Source organism: Littorina saxatilis, linkage group LG12 (genome assembly GCF_037325665.1).
Source record: "Littorina saxatilis isolate snail1 linkage group LG12, US_GU_Lsax_2.0, whole genome shotgun sequence".
NCBI classification, from domain to species: domain Eukaryota; kingdom Metazoa; phylum Mollusca; class Gastropoda; order Littorinimorpha; family Littorinidae; genus Littorina; species Littorina saxatilis.
Genome location: NC_090256.1, coordinates 43995979 through 44018078, shown reverse-complemented (window position 1 = coordinate 44018078; position 22100 = coordinate 43995979). Strand labels below are relative to the sequence as shown.

The 22100-nt window shown below is 43.5% G+C and overlaps 1 protein-coding gene across 6 annotated transcripts in view; it reads left to right on the top strand.

Moving 5' to 3' along the window:
• Positions 1-22100, top strand: part of LOC138982022 (dynein heavy chain domain-containing protein 1-like) — a 179827-nt gene that overhangs the window by 65078 nt on the left and 92649 nt on the right. For 5 of the 6 annotated variants that reach the window (XM_070355231.1, XM_070355233.1, XM_070355235.1 and 2 more), the window contains exons 43-60: positions 299-492; positions 964-1101; positions 1262-1379; positions 2458-2735; positions 4446-4646; positions 5535-5585; positions 7990-8196; positions 9629-9908; positions 10835-11000; positions 11811-12049; positions 12956-13124; positions 14320-14509; positions 15221-15527; positions 16683-16814; positions 17456-17634; positions 18867-19047; positions 19791-19967; positions 20402-20511. In XM_070355231.1, coding sequence (XP_070211332.1) covers positions 299-492; positions 964-1101; positions 1262-1379; positions 2458-2735; positions 4446-4646; positions 5535-5585; positions 7990-8196; positions 9629-9908; positions 10835-11000; positions 11811-12049; positions 12956-13124; positions 14320-14509; positions 15221-15527; positions 16683-16814; positions 17456-17634; positions 18867-19047; positions 19791-19967; positions 20402-20511 — 3317 coding nt within the window. The remainder of the gene's footprint in view (positions 1-298; positions 493-963; positions 1102-1261; positions 1380-2457; positions 2736-4445; positions 4647-5534; positions 5586-7989; positions 8197-9628; positions 9909-10834; positions 11001-11810; positions 12050-12955; positions 13125-14319; positions 14510-15220; positions 15528-16682; positions 16815-17455; positions 17635-18866; positions 19048-19790; positions 19968-20401; positions 20512-22100) is intronic. The other variant, XM_070355232.1, reaches the window with a different exon arrangement.

Sequence of the window (22100 nt, the reverse complement as noted above, 5' to 3'; positions counted from 1 at the left end):
TTGTATGGGTTGTGAAAGAGTGAATAATGTTGCTTTTATTGAGGCAAACTTTACACACATGCTCCTTTTCCACGTGTTTTAGACACACCCCTCGCTAATAACTCGCCTATAATGTCACATGGGAAAGTTCGCCTTGTTAGCAGCAAGAGTATTTACTCTGTGAGAACCCGTGCAAATCCAACAGAGGTATTTGCGAACATTGAAAAATGCCAGTCATTACTTTCACATGAAGATGATGATTGGGTCAGCTACAGCATCTAGTTATTAGGGTGTCTCAATTACCCCCTTTACCTTGCAGAGCATGTAAAGTCGTCACGGCGACGCGTGGCACCGGACTACAGCAAGCTGGTGGCGGAGCCCATGTACGTACACCACACCCTGGGCAACGTGATGTTCTGCGGCAAACTCATCGCCGCCAGTGCAAATTTCGGCTGCTTCATGACCATGGGCAAGTCTGGCGCCAGCCCCGTCAACATCCCAGACAACTTCAGGGTAGGTGGCAGCACCATGCACCTTCTTTTGCTGTCTTTGTACACATGCTTGTGAATTTTGATGAATTAGATCAGGGACATAGTGTAACGAGTTCAAAGTTTGACAGTAAAAAGCTCACAATCATATTTGAAAGTGCATAAAAAAATTTGAAAAAAAATTGAAAAAAGAAGGCAAATGAAGAAAGAAAGAGCGTAAGACATCACCAGATTATTTAGCACAAACATTGCATCTAAGTTTATAGTCAGAATCTGAGGATAGTCAGAATTGTTTTTATTTTGAAAAGATAACAGTGGTACTTCCAAACATCTGTGAAGACTATGGTCTTAAAAAGGAGGGAGACATACAAATTAAAATGGGGGTACATTTACAGAGTTTATGGAAAAAAAATGTGAGAAAACAGGGAGGGACTTTTAAATTTGGGGGTCTTATACAGGGGGTTTCACTGTTTTCATGACATGCTGTTGTTTTCAGCTGCTGATGCGGCCGTGTGCTCTGATCAAGCCGGACACTCGCCACATCCTGTCGGTCACCCTGCAGACCTATGCCTTCCAGGACCATACGCTGTGGGCGCAGAAACTAACCCTCTTTCTCAGCCTGCTGCAGTCACAGGTGTGTGTGTGTGTGTCTGTGTCTGTGTCTGTATCTGTGTGTGTGTGTGTGTGTGTGTGTGTGTATGTGTGTGTGTGTGTGTACAGTGAAATACAATAGAGATGCCTAGAGTATATGTCAAGATGTGTTTTTTAAATGTAGCGTGATGTGACTGTTGTAGCTGCCACGCGGTGGTCAGTACAGCGTCCCCCTGCAGGACGTGAGGCGGTTGGTGATGGTGGCTGCCACCAAACTGCAGGACAAGACTTTCCTCCACAACATGGCCGACTCTCCCTCTGGTCAGTGGCACACGCTAACACGCTGTCTTGCTTGTGTGTTTCATGCCTGTGTTCTTGTCGTCATGTGTGGTTGGCTGTATGAAGATGAGTGGTCGGTATAGCACCATTGTCACTGTAAACATGTTGCGAAGATGTGGGGTGTATGTGTGTGTGGGTGGGTGTGTATGGAGGGGGTTTCGGGGGTATTCATTCAAACAGTATCTGTTAACTGATTTTCCTACCAAGCTCACACTGATTGTGCAACAAGCTTTGCATACACAAAAATGAATAAACAAATAAGAATTAACAAATAGAAAAAAATAGCTTGAAATACGAAACATTCACTTTTATATGATATGTAATGACTTAAAACGTGGACAAGGAACTATTTCTGTCAAAGAAAGGCTTGATTTTTTTCTCTCTGCAAAATGTTTGTATGACAGTGAAACCCCCTTTCAAGACCTCAGCAAATCCAAGAAAATCATGTTTTATAAAAAAAGAAGGGGGAGTCTTGAAATGTACAGAGGTTATGAACAGAAAATCTGAGGAAACAAGGTCTAAAAAGGGAGGGAGTCTTGAAATGTACAGAGGTTATGAACAGAAAATCTGAGGAAGCATGGTCTAAAAAGGGAGGGAGTCTTGAAATGTACAGAGGTTATGAACAGAAAATCTGAGGAAACATGGTCTAAAAAGGGAGGGAGTCTTGAAATGTACAGAGGTTATGAACAGAAAATCTGAGGAAACAAGGTCTAAAAAGAGAAAATCTGAGGAAACATGGTCTAAAAAGGGAGGGAGTCTTAAAATGTACAGAGGTTATGAAGAGAAAATCTGAGGAAACAAGGTCTAAAAAGGGAGGGAGTCTTAAATCAGGGGTCTTAGAAGGGTGGTTCCACTGTGGAAGAAAGCAAGACCTCTCCCTCACAGAGATGGGCAAGAAGGAGTTTTTTTCATTTCTGCAGTAATGTTTGTATCTCAAGAAGCTAAGACCTCTCTCTTGTTGTTCCCCCACAGAGATGGGCAAGAAGAAGGTTTTTTTCATTTCTGCAGTAATGTTTGTATCTCAAGAAGCTAAGACCTCTCTCTTGTTGTTCCCCCACAGAGATGGGCAAGAAGGAGTGGAAGAACTCGCTGGCGGAGACCGACAGCAGGGTGGGGGAGGAGCACTGCCTGGTGTGGGCGCTGCGGGAAATCCTCAGTCCCAGGGTGCACCAGGAGGACGAGGATGACTTCCTGTCGCTGCTGCGGGATGTGTTCCCCCAGGCGGCGGGCGTGCAGCAGGCGGTGGAGCGGGAGGAGAAGGAGGAGCCGCTGGAGGTCACCATCCGGGAGGTGATGAAGGAGGACATGCTGCAGGACAACCAGCAGCTCATGGACAAGGTCAGCAACGCATTGCATGCAACTTGTCATTTCAATTAGTCACACAAAAGCGGCGTATGGCTGCCTTATGGGCGGGGTAAAAACGGCCATATACGTAAAATTACACTTGTGCAAAAAACCACGAGTATACGTACGATGGAGTTTCAGCCAATGAACAAAGAAGAAGATTTCATTTACTTTATTATCCCATTGCTGGGAAATTCGGGTCGCTTCCTCCCAGTGGAAAGCTAGCAGCAACAAGAGTTGCAATACCTAGGTGTGTGCGTGTTTAGGTGTAATCAGCCACCTGCACTTATGGCACAATGACCCAGTTCTTTTACGTGCCACTGTGGTGACATTGGGGTGGGATATGGCTACTGTTGCTGTGTCTGCATATAAAGTTGACCTGTGTCCGTGCGAGCCTGTATTTAAACCCGTGACCCTAGGGTCACAGTCCTCAGTGCTCTAACAACTGAGCTACCCAGGCGCTGGTCTTGTAACATTTCATGTACCGTATTTTGACGGACTACAAGCCGCGACTTTTTTTTTTTTTAAATCGCATTGCGGCTTATAAAAAGATGCGGCTAAAACGTTACCTAAACTTGAATAGCATTCACCTAATGGAAGTCGCCGCGGATTTTCATTTCGCTCGATTAGCGATTACCGGTACTTTATTAGCTCTCTACTCAAGACTCGACGCTTTTCTCTTTCTTTCGCGAATCTTCGTTTGTCAACAAGTCGTCGTGACAAGATAGCACAGAGAAACACCGGATGTATCAGGATCTCGCGCGCGCGAGATTTCGGTTTTTTGTGTCTCGCGATAGTTGGAGGAGCGAGAGCCGCCATGTTGTGTTTTCGTCTGCTCGAAATGTGCGCAAAAGTCGTAAATCATCCCAAAAAAGCTTATTCCGGGCGGGACTACATGTGTGTGTTGGTTACAAATTGTGTGTGGGATATTTTTCTTCAAACTTTTTTACTTTTCTTCTTTGTTTCATTTGTTTATTCTCGGAGCCGATTTCACCAAATACCGTACTTTCGTTTGCCTGGTTGTTTAGATTGATTGACACGATCTGATTATATTTTTTTCGGCTAATATAGTGACGCGGCCTATACGCGGCTCGTCCCAATTTTTTTTTTTTAAAGTCAGGGGTGCGGCTTATAAAACTGTGCGTCTTGTAATCCGTCAAATATGGTATATGTTGGTCATTCTGGGCATTTTGTGTACCTCTTTGGTTGATGAAGCGAGTTTTCACAGAGGTGACATACTAAAAAGTTCAATGCATGCATGTGTGTTTGTGTAAAAAAAAATTGAAGATTACAACCTTGTTCGGTTCTCCCTCACTTTTTCTCCAACTGAACAACTAAATGCATGCAGCAACAGAAAGCAATGAGGAGTGTTTATTCTAGATTCATTGCAGCTACAATTTGCTCCTTACTTGAGATTTTGACATGTATAGGTCCATATGACCTTGACCGCAACCTGTTGCCTGACACAGACCAAGAGTTTTTCTCAGCAGTGACCTTGACCTCATGTACTTATCATTCCTATGGTTTTACCTCAACCTATTGCCTGACACATACCAAGAGTTTTTCTCAGCACTGACCTTGACCTCATGTACTTATCATTCCTATGACCTTCATCTCAACCTGTTGGCTTACACAGATCAAGAAGCTCTCTCAGCAGTGACCTTATCATTCCTGTGACCTTGACGTTGTTTCTGCTTTCAACAGGTGTTACAGCTGAACGCTGGCCTGGAGGTTCACTCCCCTGTGGTGTTGGTTGGCCCGGCGGGTAGCGGCAAGTCGACGTGCTGTCACGTCCTGTCCAGAGCCATCAACCTGCTCAACTACAAGCTGTTCGCCCCTGACCACTCCAGTGACGATCTGACCACTGACCGCAACGTCGTCTTCCAGAGCACGCAGAAACTCAAGGTCGGTGACCAGGATAGAATGAGTGTAAATGATTGAGAACAATCCTGATCGATGCTTGTCTTGTTGCCGTCTTTGTTCCTTCTGTGGTATCCCTGATGCTTTCAGTGATTTCCTGTTTGTTCCCTGCATAGTGAAAATGTGTGATACCTGTCTGAAACTGTGTTGTGTTTGTGTATATGTCGTGAGTGTTTGTTCTGCACAAAATATGCTTGTGCACCAAGTTACATATTTTCAATTTCAGTTTGACAGATTAAGATCTTACTCAGAGAGGTTGCATAGTCTGTCACCATTGTTGCACCAAACACTTGCAGCCACTGATCAGCTTTTCTGATGCACAGCAGTTGTGATAACTGTACTGACTGCAACACTCATACACACTTGCACCTCTGCTTGTTCTTTGTCCCTCCCCCTGAATCTGACTTCAGACTTTTTTTCCACCAACATCACTTGATGTGACCCTGACCTTGACTTTCACCTGCATTGACGGCTCATTTTATGTGCTTTTCATGTGAGCATCACCCGTTGATCTTGGCAACTCTAAAGTGAAATGTTTGTAAGATTTTTCTATCTGTGCTTATCATCCCCTTGACCTGACCTTGATGACTTTTCTTTCACATGACCTTCATGTGCACCTGTACTTGATATTGTCTGGTTCTCAGACTTTTGATGTGACCTTGACCTAAAATCACACTGATACTTTAGATGAGAACAGTTCAGCTGCACATTGGGCTTGGACTTTAGCACAGCTGACAGTTTCATTTGTGTTTTTGATGTGACCATGACCTTTACTTGTCCTTGACATCACTGGCATTTTGTGTGTGTGTGTGTTTGTGTGATATGACCTTCACCTTTAGCCGTTAGTTTATTTGACACTTGCTGCTTTGATAGATTCTGCGTGGGCGAGAACCTTTGCACACTGCTCCCGAAGACGAGGAGCCAGTAAGTATGGTGGGATTGTGTCGCCTGTTTCAGTGTTTGTGGCCTTCCCTCCCTCCCTTCCTCCCTCCCTTCCTCCCTCCGCCCCTTCCCGCTTGCAACTTGTAGCTTGGCCGCACGGCACTTAGATTTAGCTAGTTGGTAAAATGAAGGCACAGACAGCACTAGCTATGATAATTGTGGTATTGTTTGCAAATTTAGCTTTGAGCTTGTTGGTTTTGTGAATGCAAAAGAGATTCGGGGAGGGGGGGGGGGGGGGGGAATAGGGCAGCTGGAGGTATTGATGTCAGGTTTTTTGCTTTATTTTTTATAGTGTGTGGGAACATATCATGGTACATAGAAAATAGTGTTTTGCCATTTTATCTGTTTTATCACGCTTATTAGTACTAGTACTAGAGTCAGGTTGATGCATTTGAGTATTTGAGATTCCTAGTGAGGGGTTGATGCCAGGATTTAGTTTCTTTGGCAATGTGCTGTGTCAAGGAATATTTGAGTTTGCTGACTTGTAGTCAGGTATAGGTTTTTCCATGCACAGAGTTTCTGCATTTTCACACTAATTCATAAATTTTTGCACACCGAGTCACACACTATCACACACAAGCATACGGGATGATGACAACACGCACTTGACCAAGTCACACGGCACACAACGAATGAACATTTAAAACATTTTACTATTGAATCAAATCCAATCACTTCATCATAAATCAACACAACACAATACTTCTGGCCACACTGAAGAAGAACACAGTCCGGCACTATTCACACTACACTTCTTCCACTGAGAATCCTTGGAACCGCTGTTCACAACACATGTGATGTTCTCGGAATCACATACTAAAGTCCTGGAAGTTAGTATAGTCCAAAACTCTCTTGTCCCTCACTGAAAACAAAGTACTGATTATACCTATGCAAATAGGTCAGTCTGCTCTTCCGTCAGACCGTTTTACAAATGATTTAGAAACCGCTCAGAAATAAGACTGGTTCCATGATCGCTCATAGGTACCGTAATCATTACTAAACGACTACCAAAAAATAACATGCTTTAATGGTCATAAAAGTGTTGGCAACTTTGGGAAGTTATAGGCAGGCCTGGCATCACATTTTCCCACCTTTACACAAATTTGTCAATTCTGTCAAAATGATGGCAAAATCTTGTGTGTTGACTTGTTTTAATGACAGCTGATGCCATTGAAGGCAATTCCTGCTTGTCCTCAGTTGCTTTAAAACAGAGGCTTAGTTTTAGGGAGAACAGAATTCCTGCCTGATGTTGTGTTTGTGTGGTTTACTAAAGCTACAGCTTGGTGGCTTCTGTTTGACAACATGTTTCTCCACAGATGTTGCGCAGCGTGGCTCGATCACTTTGAAGTTCAGCAAAATCGTCTTTTACCGTGTGTGCTTTTCTGCTCTTTTAGTTTTTCAGCAGCCCAGAGATTTTGCAATATTCGTTTTTTTTAGCTTTTGACAGCTCTAATTTTGGTTGCATTCCAGTTCTGTTCCATTCTGTTTTTAACCCCTGTAAATTTACCCCCAGAATCTGGGGTGACCGTAAAATGTCTTGGTTTGAATATTTGTAGACTCTTTCTTTTTGTCTTTTTTAATGTGAAGATTTCTGTTTCCTTCGTTGTTGTTGTTGCTGCTTTTGACATTACTTCTAACGATTGCGGTAATTCACCTGCTTGCTGACTGGTTCTTTTTTTTGTGGTCTATGTGAATGTCCGTTTAAATATGGGATTAGATTAGTCCCATCTCTGGGCGAGGGCTGGTTGAAAAAAAAGCTTGTTGTAAAAAATTTGATTTGATTTGATTTGATTTGATTTGATTAGATTAATCTGTTTGTGCCTCAGATGTAATGAAGATGTTCAAAATGCTTGGCCCATGGATATGTTTAACCTGCTTTGTGAACTTTTGTGGGACGGACAGTATCCTTATCAGGTTTCTTGATATGTCCCCGTTTTGGGCTTGTGAAAAGGTAACTTGAGTTCAGGGGACATTGAATAGAATGATTCGTCTCTGAAACTGCTACATTTCAATAACCTAAAGAGTGGACAAGTTTGTTTTTTTATCACTCAGCTTGGTAGGTGAGATAAGGGTAAGATAACAGATCAACAGATGGCATGACGCCTTAGAAACATGTGAATAATGAAATGTGTAGTTTAGAACTGCTTTAAGAGTCTATTGTTTCCAACCGGTTCTCGTGAACACAAAACACTACCTAAAACTTGACTAAATTCTGTATGTTGTGTATTCAGTTAGAAATACAGTGGATCCCCCCTTTTAAGAACACCCCAATTTAAAACTTTCCTCCTTTCTTGTTTTTTCTCTCCAGATTTTCTGTGTATAACCTCTGTATATAGGCAGGATAATAGTTGTTTTCTGTTTAGATGTTCTAATATTGTGCGGACAGTTGCTGCGTCACATTGACGAGGACCTGAAGCCCAAGGCATCGACCGGTCTGAAGAAGCTGCGTCAGATGAAGGCCAACATCTCCATGACCAAGAGCATCCAGACCTTCGCCGAGGACACGCGCAACATGCTCCGCCCCAAGGAGGTGGCCGACTTCCCCAAGGTCGACGTGGTCAGGATCGTGCCCACCGCCATGGATCCCAAAGAGGTACACTTCTTCTTGATATACACTGTCAAACCTTTCTAGAACATCTGATAAACAAAGGGAAGTATCAGATGTTTAGGCCAAATAAAAACATATGTTGGATTAGGGTAACCCGACAGACCCAAGGTCGGCGTGGTCAGGATTGTGCCCACCACCATGGAGCCCAAAGAGGTCAGCCTCTTCTTGGCAAACACTACCCTACTTTCGGGACTATAGGGCGCAACTGTCAATATAACACTTACCTCGACAGTACTATTCTTGCACATTATCTATTATAGGCCGAAAAAATTGGACAAAACGCTGAGTGGGTACAATTATCTCCCATAACCATGCGCCACCGTGGATCCCAAGCACTGTCCGAGTGCTTCCCCCTTACAGGATGTAGGTGGCGCGTCCTCTTTCTTTTTTCGCGCGTGTCAGACGGCTGTAAAAAACTGCGCCCTTTTGACTGGCATCGCCTTGTATATGGCTAAAGAAGAGTACAGATGTTCCCACATCGCTGTACAAAGAAAGGGAACAATCCCTCTCTAGTGATATGCAAGTTTCTGCTTCTATGACCGGGACAAAGTTTCCTCTCAGACATCAAAGGCGTCGGTCTCATAGTTATTACTCGGTCATTGACCCGGGGTCAGAAGGTCATTGTCTGTAAACTAAGCCAGGCAGCTGGGCTCAGCTGAAAATAAGGTCATTGACCTCAGGTCACAAAACCAAAATGTAGCTCTGAGAATGCAGACTCTTTGATCTCACCGCTCATCGGAGAGAAAACGTATTTCCACTCTGTATACTTCCTTTGACTTGCGGCCAATACAACGGAAGCGCTGATTGTGTGGATTGTTCTCATTTTAAACTGAAAAGTAGGGGTTGCGCCATTTAAAATGAAGCGCCTTATAGTCCTGAAAATGCGGTAGTTGTGTTTTTTTCAGATGGATATAGATGAGTTTTGTAAACAAGTTTTTGACAAACACTAGTGGTTGTTTTTCCGTTGGATATTGATGAATTTTGTCAAAAAGGTCTGGGAGCCCAGAGCATTTTATTTGCATTTTCATTCCTTGATCAGTTCAAGACAAGAATAACAACAACTTCATTGCAGCCAGTGCAGCTCATCGTGGTTAATCTGAAAATAATGAAATTACCCCCTGTTTCTGGTATGAGTAAATATCTTCAGTTTGTCTGCTGTCCCCCAGATTTTAGTGTTTTATTGAATGATTATGTCTGCTGTTGGATTCTGCAAAACCTAGGCGAGAGATGAATGGCTATGCAGGTTTGCTGAGTGATGGCAAGGATATCAGTAAAAGTCACAGATATTTTCAACTTTTTTTTAACTTTAGAAGATCACTAGAGAAACAAAGCTGCTGTGTTTTTCAATTCTTATGAGCATAGAGATAATTATGAGACTTCCTGCAGCTCTATGTGAATTTTTGTGTCCATTGAACAGTTGCTAGGTCAGTTCAAGGACGGGATCTGGCAGGGGGGGTTGATGGGAAAGATCGCCCAGGACTCTTTCTTCATGTGGCTGTCCAACAAAACCTTCATGGAGAATCTGCATAACTCTGAGCGCCGCGACAAGAAGCAGCAGAATGATCTCCCCTCCAACCTTCTGCGCTGGTTGATCTTGGACGGTGACCTTGATCCTGTGTGGACGGAGGGCATGAAGACACTGTATGACGGAGAGCAGCGCTTCGCCTTGGCCAATGGAGAGGGCATCCAGCTCAAAGGTGTGTGGTGATAGGCCCTTACTCTGCTTACAGTAGATGTTGAACATTCTGTATTAGGGAGAGGGCATCCAGCTCAAAGGTGTGTGTTGATAGGCCCTTACTCTGCTTACAGTAGATGTTGAACATTCTGTATTAGGGAGAGGGCATCCAGCTCAAAGGTGTGTGTTGATAGGCCCTTACTCTGCTGACAGTAGATGTTGAACATTCTGTATTACGGAGAGGGCACCCAGCTCAAGGGTCGGTGGTCATTGTGGGATACTCTGCTTACAGACTAATCAAATTTGAAAACAGTGTATCTTTAATTACATAAGATGCCAATACATACATACACAGCCTGGAGGGGTGACCTCACGAGTAATTTCTCACTGCTGATATGTCAAAGTCACCGAGACAAACTTTGTTTTCGAAATTCTTTGTCAGGTCCTCGGGAGACATGTAGAAGAAGTGACAGAATTTGTATGTGGCGCCATTATTTGCATTATGATGTTTCCCTTTTGACTTCGGATATTTCACTTTGGAAAAGAGGGTCAAGAAGAGATGTCTTGGGTATGTTTTGTGGGTGTTGTTTGTCGTCAAGACCCATAATCAGGTGAAATGACAGAGGTAAGTGAGTATGGTACTCAAAAAGGAAGATAAAGAGCGAATGAGACTTAAATAAAAGCAGATATTGTTTTTTTCCTTTTGACATCTGCTGTCTGGTGTTTTGTGTGCTGTTTTCCCTGTGTCACTTTACAAGGAGCGGTATTTTGACATCTGCTGTCTGGTGTTTTGTGTGCTTTTTTTTTTTTTTTTTTTTTTTTTTTTTTTTTTTGTGTGTTTTGTGTGCTGTTTTCCCTGTGTCACTTTACAAGGAGCGGTATTTTGAGGTGGGAAATAATGGACCATGAACATGGTTGAAAGCTCATTTGAATATTTTGTTTTATCAGACACAACGTCACTGATCTTTGAGACGGGGTCCCTGAGCAATTCCTCCCCATCAGCCGTGTCGCGGTGCACAGTGGTGCATTGTGGGGAGGCCACTCTGCACTGGAGCGCCCTCTATCACACCTGGAAGCAGACGGCGAAGACACGCTGGTTTCTCACATCAGGAAGGTACTATACACTTCAGATGAGAATGGTCAAAGCAATGCTTTTTTTAAAAAAAAAAATTTTAATAATTAGGTTTATGTAATGAGTTAGAGATTCTGAAGTTCTAGAGAATGCCTTTTTGTGTGAAGGCTGAATTCTGTAAAGAATCTTGAATCATGATGATAAATGTTGTTTTACAGCTTGCCATAGCATGTCCCTGTCATGAGAGGACACCTGCAGTAAAGGCCAGAAGGGATTGTGGCTGGTTACCAGATTGTACTCTCACCACAGGAATCTCCGTATTAGCTGTTGTTAGGAGGGAAGCAATGTATAGGAATAAATCTGCTAATACTCTTTTTTACTTTTATGGGATCAAGTAGAAGAATAGAAGACACAAGAGAGCGAGAAGGAAGTATAAAGAAGAGAAGTTAGAGAAAAGACGAAGAATAAGTCACAAGTAGAGACAGAGCAAAAATGATGTTGTCTGTAGGTAGACAAAGAAAAGAGTGACCAAACGAGGTCAAGGAGAAAGCATCCACGCTAAGCTGGCTGGAACAATCTCTGGCATTACCCAGCGATTGGTCCATGTGCTACTCATTAATATTCATGAGGTTACAGCAGGGGAATTCCGATTTCCCATAAATGTCCTTGTTACCCACAAGACTTTTTATGTGCATACAAATTACTGATTCTGTTTGGACACTTGTTTGTTGACTAGTTGAAAGAGGTTTTTGTCACACTTTTACAGCCAGATTCTCATATCTCGGGGGGGGGGGGGGGGGGGGGGGGGGAATTATTACAATCAAACTACAACATATATGATTTTGTTTTCAGCATGAAGATCCTGGATGACCTGGTACAGGACGTGTTCCCTCCGACCTTGAAGTTCATGGGGTCAGAGTGCACAACGGCCCTGCTGACGGACGTGGGGTCACAGGACGAGGGGGTGAAGGGTCGCGTGAGTGGGGTGATGGAAATGGCGTCTTTCCTGAAGATTTTCTCGTCGCTGTTGGACCGTGTGGTGCTGAGAGAGGACCTGGAGAAGAAAGCCAAGGCGGAGGAGGCTGCTGAGGGTGGGTGGAGATTATATTCTGTTTGTGTGTATGTGGGGGGGGGGGGGGGTGGTTGTGTGAGTGGGAGGGAGGGAGGGAGGGATGGGTGGTGTCAGTGGGTGAAGAGAGAGAGAGAATGTGTGTGTGTATGTCTGTCTGTGTGGGTTTGTGTGCGTGTGTGTGTGAGTCTGTGTGCATGTCTGTGTGCATGTCTGTGTGTGTTATAGGGAGGGATGGATGATGGCAGTAGGTGTGTGTGTGTGCATGTATGTGTGTGTGTCTGTCTGTGTGGGTTTGTGTGTGTGAGTGTGTTGGGTGCATGTGTGTCGGTGCATGTCTGTGTCTGTGTGTGTATGTGTGTGTTGTAGGGAGGGATGGGTGATGGCAGTAGGTGAAGAGATAGAGAATGTGTGTGTGTAGAGGTGGAGAAGAAAGGAGGTTTGCTTAGTTGCTTCAGTTATTTCACAAGACAAAATTTATATTTTTTACCTGGTTGTAAGATTTTTTTTGTTTGCTTAACGCCCAGCCGACCACGAAGGGCCATATCAGGGCGGTGCTGCTTTGACATATAACGTGCGCCACACACAAGACAGAAGTCGCAGCACAGGCTTCATGTCTCACCCAGTCACATTATTCTGACACCGGACCAACCAGTCCTAGCACTAACCCCATAATGCCAGACGCCAGGCAGAGCAGCCACTAGATTGCCAATTTTAAAGTCTTAGGTATGACCCGGCCGGGGTTCGAACCCACGACCTCCCGATCACGGGGCGGACGCCTTACCACTAGGCCAACCGTGCCGGTGGTTGTAAGATTGATTCACAAGATAAGATTTAGATGAGTTTTCTGTTCTTTCCATAGCTTCAGTGTTGTGTGTTGTTGGTGCTGGTTATCAGCCATTTATTGCTGATGTCTTGTGTGTGTCAGTGTCCACCAGTCGCATGGGAGGGGGAGACGGAGCGGTATCGCGTCAGATGGGCAGCCGACTGACCAACGCGTCCAACATGGAGGCCTTCATCCCCCACTACATGGACGTCCTCAAGGGAATGTTTGCCTTCGCCTTCGTCTGGGGCTTCGGCGGACACCTGCACGACAGGTGGGTGGAAAACTTCAGTGTCTTAATGGAATATTGTATTTCCCTACTTTGAGTCATGTAACGTCCGAGTCGGACTTACATTTTATTTAGGCGGCTGGCCGAGACTATAAAAGAGTGCACATTTGAATGGGTTTAATCGTTAAAAATAACAGGAATTCTAACTAAAATCAATCAATACATAAATGTTATATGTATTTTTGACCAAAATATGACATTTTACACAGATCTTAACAGTTATTATTCACCTTAGCACGGTCTCGGAGGAACACTGGCTGTCTTGATGTGTGTAAAATGTCATATTCTGGTCAAAAATACAAACAACGTGTAGACTAACAAGGAAACAAACATACAGCATGAAGAAGAGAAAAACGAAGCACGCTAAACACTATAGGGATAATAACAGTGAAAAGAAGAAAAGTATAGAATGGGGAAAAGTTGTGGGCATCTGCCTGACAGGTAAACAGATAAAACAACTGTAATAACAAACAAGATTAAGCAGCAGATTTAAAACTGAAAATGAAATGTAAAAAACACATGCCAGTTCTTCAAGTTTGTTGAAGCTTTCCAATCAGTTGAAATACCCTTTCCACACTGGACAGTAGTGCCTGTGTTATGTGTGCCCTCCGTTTAGCATTGGTCAGCTCTGCACCACCAAATGGTGTGAGTGCATAGAGCACCAGCATCACTATTCGTCTGCTTTTAACTCTGCTGACATTTCAGTTGTCATTCATGAGTTTCACGAAATAGAATGGAAGAAAAGGCGCTTTCATAGCCTTCTTGACAGAATCAATCAATCAATCAATATGAAGCTTATATAGCGCGTATTCCGTGGGTACAGTTCTAAGCGCTTGTCGAAGAGTTGTCAACACAGGACTAATAAAGAAACTAACATCTACAGACGGACACGAACCCTATCACACACTAGCAAACCCTGATAAACATACAACAAACAACTGTTTAACAACAATGTACACATCAATAGCTAGGTCCAAACAAAATAATATTAAACACAAAGAAAACACCTCTCAGAAAGATGTTTTAAACTTGGGAAAACCAGCACTTTTTCCCCTTGTGAATTTCTCTGCTTTTTCTTTCTAATTCATGTAGATGTCCTTAGATATTATACCTTAAGTATGGTTTCACAACTTTAGGAAAACCGGCAGTTTTTTCCCCATGTGAATTTCTCTGCCTTTAGGTTCAAGGAGCGGTTCAGCAAGTTTTCACAAGACATGCTGTTCCGTGCGGTTCACTCGGTGCGCATGCCCGTGTGGGGCCAGGTCTTCGACTACTTTGTGGACGAGACCTCCGGGTCCTTCGTCAAGTGGTCTGACCGTCAACTGGACAAGGTCAAGGCCATTGGGGGAACTTTCTTCCTCACACCCGATGTGAGTATAGGGTTCTTACTGTCGGGGAAGTGTGTTGGTTTTCTTTGTTGCAAAAGTCTTAGCATTGAACACAAGATATGTGTGGTTTGGAATATGTGTGTATTGATGTGTACTTTTATGTGTCTATATGTTCTAAGAGTGTGTTTTTATGTGATGTTATTCCGTACATGAACCAAAAGAAAAATTTTTGTTTGTTGCATTCAGTTAATAAAGTTTTATTGAATTGAATTGAACTTCTTCTTTTTTTTCCTCTTCTTCTTCTTTTTCCGTATAGCACTCAGGGTCCTCACTTAGACCATTACTAGCGCTAGTATAAGGTGAAGAGATTGCCGACGAGAAGAGAGAGAGATAGAGAAAAGTAAGGAGAGAAGCGAAAAAGAAGTAACATTTCACAGGAGAGAAAGACTTACATAGTTGAGATAAAAAAAACTGAATGTGACTATAAAGCACCCATACCAATGTGGGTTTAAATCAGCAGGCTACTAGTTTTCCCTTTTCGCCTGGAGGCTATCTGATCTCCACTAGATCTAGTGCGTAGCTGAGCCCCAAAATGAAAATAAAAAATTCAAATAATTTTTTTTAAAAAAAGGTCATTTTATAGGAAACGGAGGGGTGGAATATTACTCTTACCAACTTTGGAAGCAAAGGGGGTGAAATCAAGTTAACCTCACAGGACTATATAAATCTTATCTTATCCATAATGTTGTGCAGGTGGAGCGTTACAACTACCTGTTGGACTTGCTGGTGTCCAACCATCACCCGGTGCTACTGGCCGGGGCCCCGGGGACAGGGAAGACGTCACTCATCCAGCAACTCCTGCTGCCCAAACACACCGCCTCCACCGTGGTCATGTCCCACGGCCTGTCTGCCGCGCGCCTCCAGACCACCGTCATCGGTCACATCCACGAAATCCAGAGCCGAGCCATGGGAGTCATGCCGGGACCGGGAGCCGGGAGTCAGACCAAGCAGCGCCACCTCTTCTTCATTGATGACCTCAACATGGCTCCCACTGTGGGCGGTCAGTGTAGTTGTCTTTTATTTTGAAATAAAATAATGGTTGTGGTGGCAGTGTTGGGAGAATCTCTTCATGCACCTTGGCATTTCAGTAATTCTTGTTGTGATGTCGTTATTAAAAAATCCTCCATGTGTTGTCAGTAATTGTAAGGAAAGTACAAAATCAACAAAATGAACAGAAAAAATAAGGGAAAGACAACTCAGTCGGTAGCTGCGCTGGCTTTGAAACCAGTTGTCGCTATCAGCGTGGCATGCCTGCAACGTCACAGCAAACCAAGTCTCAGGCCTTGAAAAACACGAATACATGCATGCAGCAAAAGAGAAAAAAATTGGGTAGCGCAGTTCTGTCACTGCACGCTATCCCGAATTTCGTTGAGGGAATTCCACAGGGACCATAAGATATAAGATTGTGACCCCCCACCACGGAATGAGTAGTTTGTCACCTTTGCATGATTTTTATATTTTTACATTTTGTTAAAGAGTTTTTTTTTTATGCTCTATCAAATGGTAAAAATTGTTTTAGAAAAGAGGGAAAACTTTTTGAGTTATAAGCTGGTGACTAAGGTGACCCTCACACTGATACCTGACACCCCCCGGACGTATATTAGGCCTAGCACAGAACCGCGTGAGGTGACATTCCGTGGTGGAGGGTCACATATATCAAACTAGATGATTACCCGCTTCGCCGGGTACCGGCTTCGCCGGGAAGAAGTAGAGCCGAAAGGAGATAAACGCGCAAAACACTGGAGACCTTCTAAAAATAGTAACGTGCAGTGACCTTCTAAAAATAGTAACGTAGTAACAGGAATATGGATTGACGCCACACGGAGGAAGGGAGATAATCGCGGCTGAAAACACTGGAGAAGATAAGGAAGAGTTACTGGTAGTGGATCCCGACAAAAAGAAACAAAATCGGTTCAGCGCGCACAGCGCTGCGCGCTGAGAGCACGTGTTGAAATATCTCATCGATGAGGTTGTGTCCAGGGTGTAGCTGAATACGGTGTCCAAATTTGAAAAAGATCCACCGAGAACTTTGGCCGTGCATCGCGAACAGACAGACAGACACTAGTCGTATATATATATAGATAGTTCTTCCAATACTTGTTACTATGCTTATTGTTGACTGCTAAACGAATGACACTGACTGTGTTGTGTACAGGCTACCAGCCCCCGGTGGAGTTGCTGCGTCACGTGCTGAGTGCGGGGGGTGTGTACGACCACCAGCGCCAGGTCTTCCAGGAGTTGCAGGAAGCGTCCTTCATCGCCGCCTCCACCTTACCCACTGCTCCAGGTACGGCGTCAAATATCTTGCGTTTTTCTCTCACTGTTGTTATCCTGCTGTCCTGCATCTGATAACTATCAAAATGAAGGCTTATATAGTGCAAACCACTAAGATCCATATTCTCTGTGCTTTACCTATTGAATATTAGTACATAAATCCTAACACAATAATAGAACAGTAAACTTGCAACAACACAACATCATCATCTGTCTGTCCTGTTGCAGCATTTGCTTACCTCCCTGTCCCTGTCAATTGCCATCTTCACCTCTCAGCCTTAAGGCTTTGAGCCTCATTCTGCTTCATTTTCTCTTTGTTCTCCAGCAGAGAAGTGTAAACATTTGGTGATAGAATTCAGGTGGGTGTCTTCAGCCCCAACCTCTACCCTCATTTTTGAATATTTTCTGAGATCTTATTGAAAAGAAAGATGAATTCATGTCAGCATTGCTTATGAACGCAATTAAGATGTTTATGAGAAACAGAAATGTCCAGTAAGTGCTAACACACTTGATGTGTAAACAACAGAGCAACCACTGATAAAAAATACTGCGAAGAAGACAGTAACGTGCCGAAATATTGATTATAGATGTAAACGTACCTAACCTGGTTACTGGTGTGTTTTCTTTTTATTTAATCACTTGATGTGTGTGTAGGTTCAGGCCTGGGTGAAGCCAGCCAGTTACTATCGGCCAGGACACTGCGACAGTTTGTCAATGTGACGGTGTTCAGCCCGTCCCCCGACAGCCTGCTGACCCTCTACTCACGCCCCCTGCACAGCTGGCTGGAGGAGTTCCCCACGTATTCTGTGGAGCACCACAACGAGTTCTCCAAGGTGGGTAGAACTGAAACAGTTTTTACATTATCTCCTTTCATAAACTCCAGACCTCAATGGTTGAATTTCTCAAGTTGTACAAACGTCTCACTTTCTCAGTCTGTCATCTTGCCATTTATCCTCCAGCCATTCCTGCTTTCCGGGTTTAATATAAAGTCCTTGGACAATCTCACTGGATATTGAATGTGATAAAATTAGTGAACATTTCTTCCTACTTTTCCTCTCAAACCACCAAGGATACCCTTTCCTATCAGTTCCTCCGCCCTAATCTGAACCCAGATGGATTGAGGAGGAGCCTGCTAAGTCTTGGTTAAGTTTGGAGTTTGTTTTCAGGCATATGGCCAATATGACACACAGCGCTTTATGCTAAGCAAAGCATCATCCAGGAAAATTACAGTCTGTGAAATGTTGTTTAACTCATTGTCTCCCAGGTACGGATATATCCGTACTCACTCATATGGCTCTATATCTGACCAGGTACGGATATATCCGTTAAGACTGTTAGCTTCAGTCGGGAGCACAAAACTGCTCTTCAAGGAGAAAAACTGAAGAGAATGAGTGTTTGTGTAACAAGCTGTCAATTTATTATTTAGATTTTAAAAGTTAGGTCTAGCGCCAAAACGAGGCGTCCGATTGTGGTACTGAACAATCCGGCTGGCCACGCAAAATAAATTCTTTGAAGATTGCTCGCTCTTTACGTACGGCACCTAAGATGTTCGCAAGCGGTGAGTTTTTAAACGAAAGGGTGTTTGTACTTTGTGTAAAAGCCTGACAGTGTCTGTGATGGTTTACGGGAGGCTGACTGTGCTTTTAAGTTAGTGACAAATTTGTCAAGATAAAATTGCACTATAAAGTCTACCGTAACTAGAACACATCAGGTTCATAATAGTTAGAAAACCATGTAAGCAGAAAGTGAAATCATCAGAATGATAACAGCACAGTATGTTAGCAGAAAACTTCTTCTGCGTTCATAGGCTGAAACTCCCACGTACACTCATGGTTTTTGCATGAGTGGGGTTTTAGGTGAATGACCGTTTTTACCCCGCCATTTAGGCAGCCATACGCCACTTTCAGAGGATGCATGCTTGGTATTTTCGTGTTTCTATAACCCACCGTACTCTGACATGGATTACAGAATTTTGCGCACTTGGTTTAGAGGCTGATATCTTATCCACCTGGCCACTGCGCCTGTCCTAGCAGAAAGCAAATATATCATGATGCCTTTGCTGCAGGCGCTGACCCTGGGTCTGCTGGAGCTGTACAGTCTGGTGAAGGAGAGACTGCGGCCCACCCCGGTGCACGCGCACTACATCTTCTCCCTACACGACCTGGCCAAGGTGGTGCAGGGCATCCAGCTCATGTCACCGCGATCTCGCATCCGCAAGATGCGCGCCAGCAAGAAGGAGGATGCAAGTCAGTGTGGCCGTCTGGGCTTGGTCTGATAGACCATGTTCGGAAATAACTCTGTCAAATTTGTATGGGTTGTGGAAGAGTTGCTTTCCCTTGTTTCCATAGAAACACTGTACCTACAATGTCATGTATATCTTGCGTCAGTGTTTCCATGGAAAGTCAAGAAAAATCAAGGGAAAGCAACTCTTGGACAACCCATAAAAGCCATACAGAGTTATTTCCGGAATAGGTCTATTTTTGTGTGATTTTTGCATCTTGCATTGAAAACAAGTGTTGCTATTCATTGATAGTGGTCATTTGCATATTACCACTTTACTGTTTGTTGTTGTATGTATGCTCAAGGGGAGAGCTGAGAAGCAAATGCTTGCCTTACTGGAATTTGTATAGGTTTGAAAAGCACACAGCTGGGAAGTGTAGGTGGGGTTGGGGAGGGGGAGGAGGTTAAAGGTAAATAAAAAAGTTCTGTTAAGGTTAGTTTAGAGTTTTCCTCACGATTCGGAAGATCAGGAATAACATTTGTATTTAGACATTATAATGCAACATTTTTCATCACTCCGACTTTATTACTAATGGGAAATTATAGTCTGGAGAAGGAGACGAATACGGAAGCATTTTTATGTGCACTTTGTGAATATAAGCAGTCTTGCATATCACCCGGCTGTTTTCAACTTGTAAAGCGCTTTGAGTTGTAGGGAAGCGCTATATAAATGTTACAATATTATTATTGAATGTTGATATTTGCTCAGAGCGGGGCTTGGGGCAGTCCACATCCCAGGAATCCATGCGGTCACGCACGGCAAGCATGAGCAGTCAGACGGGGAAACTGGAGCCTGGAGTCGCTGCCCCTATGATGAAGGTCGTCGCCCAGCTGTGGTGTCACGAGTGTACTCGCAACTTTGGCGACCGCATCGTCTCAGAGGAAGGTGTGTGTTTTCTTTTTGTTTTGTACGACTCCTGCACTTCTTCGCGTGTATAATTCAGAACTTACTTCTGCATCCTTGTTATGGTGTAACAACGGAGTGATGACGTTCCAAGCAGGGTTTTTTCAGAACACCATACCTGCCCTTATGATTTTGGTATACTTCCCCCACAAGTACTGGCTAACTGCAAGTTTAAAACTTTTATGCAGAGTTAAAAGCCAGTTTTAAAGGATAAGATGTCATATAGTCATGTGAGGTTACCCTCATGGAAAGTCGGGCTGCTGTTACAAACATGGTCCGTGTGCATGGTGAGAGTTGAGGTGACAGGTGGCTGTTGTCTGTGTAGATCACACCTGGTTCAACACAGTTGACAGTTATAAAACATGGTCCGTGTGCATGGTGAGAGTTGAGGTGACAGGTGGCTGTTGTCTGTGCAGATCGCACCTGGTTCAACACTGTGCTGGAGGAGCTGGCAGTCAAATACTTCTGTACGTCACGCGATGACCCCAAGACTGAGATGGCCGCCATTTCTGAGGAGCCGCCGATGGTGAGTAGTGGCTGAGTCAGGTGGTTGTTACACATGTCTTGTGCATTAACAAGTAGTGGCTGAGTCAGGTGATTGTTACACATGTCTTGTGCATTAACAAGTAGTGGCTGAGTCAGGTGGTTGTTACACATGTCTTGTGCATTAACAAGTAGTGGCTGAGTCAGGTGGTTGTTACACATGTCTTGTGCATTAACAAGTAGTGGCTGAGTCAGGTGGTTGTTACACATGTCTTGTGCATTAACAAGTAGTGGCTGAGTCAGGTGGTTGTTACACATGTCTTGTGCATTAACAAGTAGTGGCTGAGTCAGGTGGTTGTTACACATGTCTTGTGCATTAACAAGCGCTTACTGCCCTTTGTTTATCAGATCTTTAAACAGCGCTTGGCCTCATTAGTTTTAGATTTTCTAGTGGTTGTTATAGTTTTATATAAGCAGTCTACCTGGGTAAGCGGAATAACGCCGAATTGCAATTGTCGCCTAAGACCGAATTCCATTTGTCGCCTAACTTAGAATTTGTTCTTTTGCCAAATGTCGCCTAATGTCGAATTGCCAAATGGCGCCTAACACCGAATTCCCATTGTCGCCTAACATAGAATTCCAAATGTCGCCTAATGTCGAATTGTCAAATGGCGCCTAATATAGAATGAGAGATAGAGAGTCCACTATGTGTATTTTATCCTGTGAAATTCTGAATAAAATCGTGTTTAAACCAAATATATTCAAATGCCAGCCTTTTGTAATGGAGTGAACAATTGGATTAAAAACAGTTAAAAAACAAGTCGCGTAAGGCGAAAATACAACATTTAGTCAAGCTGTCGAACTCACAGAAAGAAACTGAACGCACTGCAATTTTTCAGCAAGACCGTATACTCGTAGCATCGTCAGTCCACCGCTTGTGGCAAAGGCAGTGAAATTGACAAGAAGAGCGGGGTAGTAGTTGCGCTGAGAAGGATAGCACGCTTTTCTGTACCTCTCTTCGTTTTAACTTTCTGAGCGTGTTTTTAATCCAAACATATCATATCTATATGTTTTTGGAATCAGGAACCGACAAGGACTAAGATGAAAGTGTTTTTAAATTGATTTCGAAAATTTAATTTTAATCATAATTTTTATATTTTTAATTTTCAGAGCTTGTTTTTAATCCAAATATAACATATTTATATGTTTTTGGAATCAGGAAATGATGAAGAATAAGATGAACGTAAATTTGGAACGTCCGGGGATATCATTCCCAGGAACTCTCATGTAAAATTTCATAAAGATCGGTCCAGTAGTTTAGTCTGAATCGTTCTATACACACACACGCACAGACAGACAGACACACACACACACACACACACATACATACACCACGACCCTCATCTCGATTCCCCCTCTATGTTAAAACATTTAGTCAAAACTTGACTAAATGTAAAAAGTAATTCGGTGTTAGGCGACAATGGGAATTCGGTGTTAGGCACCATTTGGCACTTCGACATTAGGCGACATTTGGCATTCTATGTTAGGCGACAATGGGAATTCGGTCTTATGCGACAATTGGCAATTCGACATTAGGCGCCATTTGGCATTCTAGGTTAGGCGACAATTGGC